Raw genomic sequence first — 10,000 nt, forward strand, 5'->3', positions numbered from 1 at the left:
TGCAGCACGAGAGTTTCGGTCTTTCAGGTTTTTAAACTCGTGTTTTGCATACATAATAAACCACACGCGGAAATTTTAAGCTTTTGAGTGAATGACGTCACGTTTCCCTAGAGCCAACCCTCTGAGGTCCAGTCGGTCAGTTTTGAACGTGAGTAATGGCGGACCGTGACATCCAAAACTTACACTCAAAGTAGACAGCCTTTAGATAAAAATCAAAGCTCAAACTTTTGCCAGGCAGGTGTTAAGCAAACACACTTTCAAAATCTGAAGAAAAAAAGAAAGTGATTTTTTGATCATAGTACCACTTTAAATGTAGTTAAGTGTACTCAATTGTGCCACATATCCAGAAATATTTTATATCCGCCTTTTTTTTAAATACGGCTTGCGTCCACACGTGTTCGGTCAATAAGCCGGTCTGGAGTTTCAAAAAACACGTGCGCGCGTCGGGATAAAATCAAGCATTTATTAAAATACAAAAGATTTTGAATGCAAATTTCTGCAATCAATTTCCATAACAAACGAAGTATGTTTTTATCCCGACTCGCGCACGTGTTTCTTTGAAACTCCGAACTGGCTTATTCGGTAGCCGTAACACTATCGGATCCAGTCTTACCCGTGTGAGATAAATCAACATGGCGTATAGACCTTGGACCTTGAATGACTCTCACTTGCAACTCGTTAAGAAAACAGAGAAAATGGCGCCAACATACGATTTAGCGTATGCTCAACAAGAAAAATCTTTGTTAAAAGCACTGGGCACTAGAGTGTATCCGAATACGTGTGGACAGTGAAAACTTTTCGAAAACGATTGGAATACGCTAAGTGTAAAAGCGGATACTTTTGAATCCGGAAAAAAAAAATCCCGGATACGTGTGGACGGGGCGGGGCCCATCTGGAGCGTGCAACTTCCATACAGCGTCTGTGAAACGGCGTTTTCACAAGTAGGTTTATTTTTAGACTAGCCGTTCCCGCGAATTAGGTCAAAAAACAAAGGCAGTTCCGGTTCGGTGACCCTATGACGTCAGCTTAATTTCTTGTAATTGGTCGTCGGGCTCCTGTGGGAGTCTCATTCGCGGGAAATTCAATCTAAAAACAAATCGGTGTGTGAAAACGCCGTTACACGAACACAGTAGAGTTGTAGGCTCCGGGTCATGGGTTCCTGGCGGGGCCTTAGTTTTTTGAGCAACTTGCAAGGACGACAACGGCGGTGACGAGATAGTCATCTAAAACTATAACTTCAGTCGTGTTATTTTTTATTCCAAGTCGTTCATTGTGGAAAGTGTGCATCAACTTTCCAGGAACAAAATGAACTCAAAATTATCATTGCATGTCGTTGTCACGACGAAAAACGGCAAATAAATTTACCAAATGCAAAATCCGTGTGCGGGGCGAGTAGAGCCATTGTTTTAATTTGCTCATTTAACCTGGGGATTGGTTAATTTAAACTCCCTAAAAAGTCAATAATAGTTTGCTTGCTGCCGGAAATGCAGATAAATTTACAAGGCAAATTTCGGCTTGTAAATTTGTGCATGGTAGATTACCATGGCACACAATGGCTGTTGACCTAGATTGAAATTATGCAATCATGAAGTATGAAATCATGCAACATGCAATTTTCTTACCTCCTTTGGGAGTAGAAGATATAGCGGTGGTTTTCACAATGGTGTGCTTAGCCGCAGTTTGAGTGGTGCCAACGGTAGTTTCCACGAGGGGTGGGGAAGATTTAGTTGCTGTCTTCACAAGGAGAGGGAACGGCTCATTCGTAGTATCCACTAGGGGAGGAAAAGGTTCTGTGGTAGTTTTCACAATAGAATGCTCAGTGATAGTTTTCAGATTCTTTCTCTTTACAGACGTTTTTGGGTGGGTAGGAAACGGTTTAGATGTTGTCCCCACGGCGAGAGAGAACACCTCAGTTGTATTATCCACCAGGGGAGGGAAAGGTTCTGTGGTAGTCTTAGCAATGGAAGACTTTTCAATACCTTTCGGAGGGAGATTCTGGACAGTGGTAGCTTCAGTAGTAAATTGATGGATTGTAGGATTCGATGCCGCCCAGGTGGGATTGGTCGTAGTTTTGGGAGTGTTAAGGAAAGTTGTTTTTGTGACGGCAGCAACGGAGGACTCAGACATGTCTATAAGGGGAGGGAAGGGTTCTGTGGTAGTTTTCAGGAAATGTGTCGTACTGGTAGTTTTCACTCTAGTGGACTTATTATTGGTTTGCAATCTGGACTCTATAGTGCTCGATTCTTTGCTGGCAGCCATCGTTTCCAAAAGAGGAGGTAAGAGATCTGCAGTAGTTTCGGTGTTAGTGGCCTGAGTAGAACTTTCTCCAGTTCCTGCATGGCGGGACACAGCTTTAGTGGTGCTTATAACAGTCGATGGCAGCGTCGCAGTGTCTGTAGAAGTAAACCCCCGCTTAGCTTCCGTAAAAGAACTCTTGAAAGAGGATTTAGTGGTTGCTTTAACCGAAGTGGCCTCGGCATTATTGGGCCCCAATGTACCTGTTTCCTTAGCTGTCGTCTTTTCGCTTACGTCCTCAAGAATGCCCTCACCAGTGGTTGTTTTCAACGTAGTGGAGCTTTCTGCTACTTTTCCGCTCGTGGCCACTTTGCTTTCCTCCGTAGGCCTTGGCTCCACAGTGGACGAATAGAGAGTTGTACCCTGCGTTCCTGTTATAATCATTTTCTTGGTGTCAGGATCAGGGCTTGATTTTACAAGGCTTGTTGTGCTTTTGTCATTATCGTTGTTAGCCTTATCATTATCGACGTTTGAGCCCATGGTTGCTGAAAATTCCTTTGTAGGCTTCGTAGTAACCCGCAAGGACTTCGAGCCTGTAGCCGACGTACCGACGGGTTTAACCGAGTGTGTTTTATCCTTATTAATTGTAGAATCATCGCCGGGATTAACACCAGTAGCCTCTTCCGTGCCTTCCATGTCGGTCCTTGGATCTAAATTCGCATGAGTGGCCGGTTCTGCCGTCGAACTTTCGTCAGAGGGGAGTGCCCTTGCGGTAGTCGGTTGTCTGGTGGTTGACACAAGCCTAGTCGTTTTCATGGCAGTTGTTGCTCCCCTGTCAATTGATTTCTCACTGCTGTTCGTCTCAGAAGTCATCATCGTATATTGAGTGGTTAATCTGTTTGCAGGTTCATCTTCAGATTTCAATTTTGTCGTTGTTGATCCTTTCGATCTTGTTTGTCTTGCTGTAGGTGCAACTGCTGCAGTTATTGCTTCTTCAGTTGCGGAAGTGATATCTTTCGTGGAAGAACCACGATTTGTTGTTGATGAGGTGTTTCCGAATTTCCTGTTTAAAGACTCGTCGATGCGGTTCTGTGTCGTTGCTGGTGTTTTAATGTTGGTGGACTCAGCAACGGGCTCCTCAACTCCTGTCCTTTGTGTCGTCAATTTGTTAGCGATGGACTCCTGTTTGATCTTCTCGGTGGCTGCTGGTGTAGTTATTCTCCTGAGAGCGAACTCGCTGACGGGTTTCCTTATTTCCGTTGACCCTGCTGTTTCGTTGGTGTTCGATTCATCAACGGGCCTAAGTGTTGCCGTTTTTTGTTTTCGCTCTACACTTGATGTTAATATTCTGGTGCTGTACTCGCCCATGGGTTTGTGTGTTGACGTTGTAATAGAACCGTTGGTAGTCGACGCATCTAAAGCTAGAGTCTTAGAAGGTATCATTGTAGCCTTAGTGGTGGAAACAACAGGGGTCGACTTATCAACCACCTTGCCCACGGAAGTCTCCACTTCTTGGTCATGATTATCCGAGGTTTCGGTACTTTTTGGTTTATCAGTATCTCGCATAGATGGGATTGCCTCTGTTGATACTGTGTCCACAGCACTAGATCCCGACATGGGATTCAATGAGGTGTTCTGCACAGTGGAATTTGAGGTTGGTTTTTCTTCAATATCGGATCCATTTGAGGCCTTATGCTGAGATATGGTCAGGTTAAGATTCCCATTCAGCTTCTCATGAGACAACTCCTTGAAGTCGTCGGCGTCCTGCTTTTTACTAACGGTAGTTTCTGTGGTTGTAACGTTCCATGTCATAGTAGAGGAATCAGTCGTTGAAGGTGCGCTGCTATAAGTTCTGCTTGTCGATGAAGTAACGTTTTCCACTGTCAATACATCCAGCATAGATTTCTCGGTAGTGGATACAGTACTATTCTCTAGTCCAGGGTTTGTTGACTCTGTAAACTGCTTGTTTACCGAATACCCCGTAGAGGTGGTCATGATTTGGGATGTATTTAATCCATTCGAGCGTGCGCCCGTAATGTTTGACGTGGCTGGAACTTGTGGCCTTGGAGTCGATGAATTTTCCACTGGCGTCAGTAAATCATCTACTTTATCGTCTGTCTGATTTGGTGATTCAACATCTTCATTTGAGAACACCACGGAAACTGACCCCTCTTTCCTATCGGATGATTTTGTTGGTAAAGCATCACCTCCTTTTGAAGTTCCTTCATTTTTGTTTCTGTGATCGGCTACATTTGTATCATTTCCTGTTCGTAGCATTACTAGTGTCCTCTTCTCCTCTAACGCTTCAGCTTTGGCAGTCATTGGTGACCGATCCGATGCCGAACTGTTTTGCACCATTTCCAGTGACTTTGGCATTAGAGGTGATGTTCTGTTTGCATGTAATTCAACAGCAGTGCAATCTCCTTTCTCGTCTGTAGCGTAACCATCGCAGCATGTTTGGCAATACTCTCCGCAAGTATCGTGTTGACACAGACAACTCATGCTCCCCACCTCCGTCAGCATACATTCATCTGCGTGTCCGCTACACTCGCAACGTCCTTCTATTGAAATATCACCGAGTGAATAATACGCCTACAATAAATAAACAGTGGAGAGTGCATGAGTGATGACCCACACAAGCTTCCATTAGTGCTTTCTGTAGCCCTAGCTGCATAAATACTTATCTGGTAGGTTAGCGAAAGCCATAATTTGACAACACAAGTTCGCATGGTGACTTTATTGCATGTTAGTTAAATCGACATTCACTTGATGAGAAGGTGTCAGTTGATGTTGAGCTCATCGATGCGATTGGTTAAAACGGCGCCATTTTTTGTAGCCAATCATAATTGAAAACCAGAAGTGGTTTTTATTAAAAGGCTGTTTTGAAAGGCTCTCGAATATATTATAGATAATCGATCTATCCTCCTAGAAGTATTAGTGACTGGAACTGTTGAACTCCATTTTTGAGCAGGCTTGAAAATGACATTCGATTTAAGAATCTTCTGTCCAACAGTACATACAGCATGTAACATATTCTGGCCAAACAGAAATATCAGAAGGATGGCTATACTGGAGCGACCTCGCTCCCAGGGTGCTCTCTTCCTAGAGAAAGAACCCTGATTGCGCCTGGTCAGGTGACCACACGAGACAATTGAAACCTCAGAGAAGGGAAGTTCTCGACGAAATCTTCTAAAAAAAGAAATCATTACATGCTTCCTCGGAAAAGAAGAAACTTGCGTTTCGGTTCGAAATGGCGCTCGAGTTCTTGTGCGTGTTCAAACTGTGTTGCTTTCGGCTGGCTATGATAGCATTATTTTGAAGGAAAAACAGTTAAACTTGTTTGCAAAGTTTGTATCTGAAGAAAAGCAAAAAGAAACGTTTCCACCTCGAGAAGTGGAAATTTTTCTTCCGCTGCAGATCATATGCAAAGAACAAATTCCTCTTGTAAAAAATAGGACGTGATATACGGTTATAATCCACGATAAGAATGCATAAAACCATCATACGTACCAAATCACTGCCGTTTGGTCTGAAGCCGCTCCACATTCTGAAAAATCTGAACCGAATCCGGGAGGCTAACAGGGATACCTGAAAAACGATTTAAGAAGTGGTCCAAATGCACCTATGGCACCAACAGAAAATGAGGGGACAGAGAGGGAGGCTCAGGGCGTTGGCCGGGATATGTCATGTCCATGAAAGTTATTTTTAGACGAGCGAAAGTCTTTGTTCTAGCGGAAGTCTGTCTTCCGAGACGTCCGCATGCACAAACGTCAAGTCCACTTCGTCCGCCATTACATGAAATCTTTGCTTTTCTTTCGAACATCAGAGCGAGGTTGACCTGCATGCGGACGTCTCAGAAGACTTCCACTCGTCTAAAAATAACTTTCGTGGACATTACATATCCCAAGGGCTGGACCGGGAGCCTCCCTCTCTGTCCTCTCATTTTCTCTTGATGGCACTTATGTCTAGAAATGCTCTCAGCATTTGCCACCTATTTTCAACAATAAGGTAAGGGTAAAGGTTCGCGTTATTTTTAGCTTAGGGTAAATGTAGCCGTTTATCCTTGTTGAGGAACAGCATTTGGGGGACACTAGCTTTGTCACATCAATTGTCTGTATTCTGTCTATTCCGAGACATGAGCAATCTCGTACCCAGAGTCCTCGGGCTTTTTGTCAGCGGGTGAGCGCCCGGAGAGACTCTGGGATAATGGATATAAACAATTTTTTTGATTGGTCGCTTGCATAACAATGGCAGTCCGACCCGAAGTCGGTAAGTAATCCGGAAACCCCAGAATTTAGAGGGAGATTTAAAATCTAAAACTAGTTTCAGCGATGTTTGTTTTTCAACCTCAAAAATATAGAAATCCCCGACGGGGTTTGAATTGTCTATTTTCCCACTCTGCTTAAAACTGTTGCAAAAGTACCGTGGGAAAACATTACATCAGTCTGTTTGGAGAGAAATCTGTAAAAGAAGGTCTTGTCGAAGTCATTCAGAATTACGGAAACATTGTAGTCGAAGAGGACATTGGCGTCGCTTCCACAAAAATTTGTCGATCATGTTGCTTGCACGATGGTATTCTGCACGATGGAATGCTCGCTGAAACACTAAAAATGCACTTACCGAAAGCGTCAGCAGTTTTATCTTCACTCGATCTTACAGCAAGCCAATGATCATTTCTCCAGTTTCTTTTATGGTCTGTAAGGCCAAAAGTTTTGTTTCTCGAACACTTTAAACCCGCTATTTCTACTGTCAGTACTGTTTTCTCTTTTCTGTTTTCGTTTAAACTCACTGAGCATGCACAATAAGACCGGAACCCACGTTTTCTGGGAAAATGGAGTCCATTATCCCAGAGTCTCTCCAGGCGCTCACCCGCTGACCAAAAAGCCCGAGGACTCTGGGTACGAGATTGGTGATGGTATAAGCGAGCGCTGCACTACGTGCTAAATTGAACAATGCAAAATTCGCGCCAAAATAGTAACCGTATACCTACTCGTTTTCAACAATCACTGTGGAATCTTTTTACGTGACCTCACTAAACAAAGAAAGAGAGGCTAGTGTAGCGTCTCGAATTAATTCTCAGGGAATGGAACACAATTGTTGGGCAAACTGTGACATTTTCTTGTATTTCGGTTAAACAGGACATGGCCGCTAATCGCGCAATGCAATCGCTCAAGGTAATCGCGTTAAAGAAATACACTCTATGCAGAAACGTCCAATTCATCTCGTTATTTCATTTAGATTTTTGGCTTTCTCTTTTTAGTCCGTGTCCACCATGTGACATTCTTGAGGCAAGTTGTTCCGATGTCGTTCAGCTGTCTCGGTGGTTTTTGGTTTAGGATCTATATATCGCACATATCACAAACACCGGGGGTCACTCCCTACTCTTCACGAAGAGTATGTGGGTTCTTTAACGTCCCTCAATAGTTGTGGTTACAGTAGACCTTTTACCCATGGGTAAATAGCGTTTGCCCACGGACAAGGACGTTTTTATATGTAACCGCTAGATCGAAACTGCCCTAGGGTTATTTCCATAGATACATCAAAAAGAACAAAAGAACAAAAGAACTTCCCATGACAGTTCCTGAACTGAAAAATACGGTTTATCTGCTCCATGAGGTGACTTGGCCAATAATAAACCAGACCGCAGCTAATACACGAAGATCCCTTCTTATATTAAATATACCCTATAATTTTACCCTGAGGGAAGTCTTTTACTGTGTAACCGCATCCCCAAGGGTAACATGAAACTTGAGCTGAACCAAACCCAAGCCATTACTCTCCGGAAGGCCCCAAAACCAGGGTGTGTGTAACCACAACTAATGTTGATTAACAGGAAAGGTTGTCAGACAGTGGTTACGGTTTATAGTCCTTATACGAGAAGACTTGAAAGTCTATCCATTTGCGGATGTATAATTACAACGGTACCACCTACTCCTCAGCTATTTTAGGACCCTGGGTGTTCGTCAGCGTGGAGTCGAACTCACGACCTCCCGCATAACCTATTAACTGCTCTTAGAACAAATGGCGCCCACAAAAATTTGTATTTGTTTGAGCTGAAAAATTGAGTTTGAAAGGGTACTTAAAGACTGCTGCTTAAGCCCTGCATTGATATGCTTAGTGATTGGCATATAAATATGGTGGCACATTCCTAGAGGCAACGGGCGCATTCTTTAGGGCAGTTCACGCCATATGCGATTTTATTGTTTGTTTTCTTTTTCTTTCTTTTTTCTTTTGGGGGGGGGGCTGGAGTTGGGTTTGGGGAAGAATTCTGTTTGGAATGAAGGGAATAGTATCTTTTTTTATGTACTCCTGATGACTAAACGGGAGACAGTTCGCTTGGAGTACACAGAATGGACAGTTTATTTTCGCGCGAGATTCGTGCGTCGAGCTCTGACCAGCTAAGGTTCCGAGGTCAGCTAAGGTTCCGAGGTCAACAAAGGCAAAACATTGACGCTTTTGGAATACTTGTTTTTAGGAAAAATTATGTTCAGTTTCCTTATTAGTCTCTAAACAGGAACTGGAATAAATCGAATATCCCCTAAAGAATGCACCCTTGGGTAAAGCCAGAATTAAGTTGCTCCCACCTGTGTACCTGGATTTAGCGCCGACCACATATTTTGTTTTCACTTCGTGTTGTGATAAGCTCAGTTTCCTTTCAATTCCGAGTTCACTTGACCATTATTTTCTTTTTGAATATATTGTGGCCAAAGTGATAATCTTGGCTTTGTCTACCTGCACTACCAAGGAAACCGTTCTATTTGCTGTGCTCTTAAACTTATTCTGAGAATTTTCATTTGACACACTTTTCTCAAGACTTGAAAACATTGAACACGAACAAAACGGTTGTTCTTGAATCGAGAGTGAATCGCAATTCTGTGTACTTTTAAATTTTAAATATTTTGCTCATTTATACCCATTATTTAAAGTAATTTAAGCCCGAAAGGTCAAGGCAACGCACAGCACAACAATTGCACAACGGGCAAATGCTGCCAGACGAACAAAAGCCATTTTTTTTCGTCCACAAAAATGCCGACGAACACGAGACGTATAACAACTACTAATAAGGGAGCGTAATACATTGCAATGACCAAGTTTCACCAGTTTATAAAAAGACAAATTCAATACGTTAATGTTGCAAAGCGTTATTTTGAAAGGAATTTTGTCGCAGACTAAATTTTTCTTCAAAGATTTGCTTCCAACACTCACGAAAATGTTTCTCATTGGTAATTGTACTGCGCATACTCGCGGCTCGAAAAATACCGAATAACTCGCATGTATTAATTGTCAAAGAAGATGTTCGAAAACTGAAGGAAGCCTGGCTTTACGCAATAACACGAAAAAAACACACACTCATTTAGACAACCAAAAGAAACAGTAAAAGATATTATGTGATCTAAAGTATAATTCCAGTCTTAGACAAATAAATCGGCTTATTCAGTCTGAGCTCGAATTTTCTAATGGCACGCCCAAGACCAATCAATTGAGAAAAATGACATTAATCGATTCAAAAACCATGACGGTGACAAGAAATTAGACTTATTAAATTCAATTCAGGGATAATGCTTTAACCAGCTCATCCCCGAAGCAGCCCCATTGACAAGTAAAATCGTCTGGCGATAGATAGAGTAAAATCTAGGAGTCTCACACGAACACAGTAACACCAATGTGCGAACGAAACGCATTCTAGCTGCGCAAAAATGGAGCGTCTCGCCCGAATTTCTCGCGGCCAGAAAGCGCAAAATCATTGCTCATTGAAGCTCTTTGT

The 10,000-nt window shown here is 42.8% G+C and overlaps 1 protein-coding gene across 1 annotated transcript in view; it reads right to left on the reverse strand.

The window, feature by feature from the left end:
- LOC138045459 (uncharacterized) overlaps nt 1-10,000 on the reverse strand; it is a 70,744-nt gene that overhangs the window by 54,472 nt on the left and 6,272 nt on the right. The window contains exons 4-5 of the mRNA XM_068891972.1: nt 5,746-5,823; nt 1,623-4,827 (exon numbers count right to left, since the gene is read on the reverse strand). Coding sequence (XP_068748073.1) covers nt 1,623-4,827; nt 5,746-5,823 — 3,283 coding nt within the window. The remainder of the gene's footprint in view (nt 1-1,622; nt 4,828-5,745; nt 5,824-10,000) is intronic.

Source organism: Montipora capricornis, chromosome 4 (genome assembly GCF_036669925.1).
Source record: "Montipora capricornis isolate CH-2021 chromosome 4, ASM3666992v2, whole genome shotgun sequence".
NCBI lineage: Eukaryota > Metazoa > Cnidaria > Anthozoa > Scleractinia > Acroporidae > Montipora > Montipora capricornis.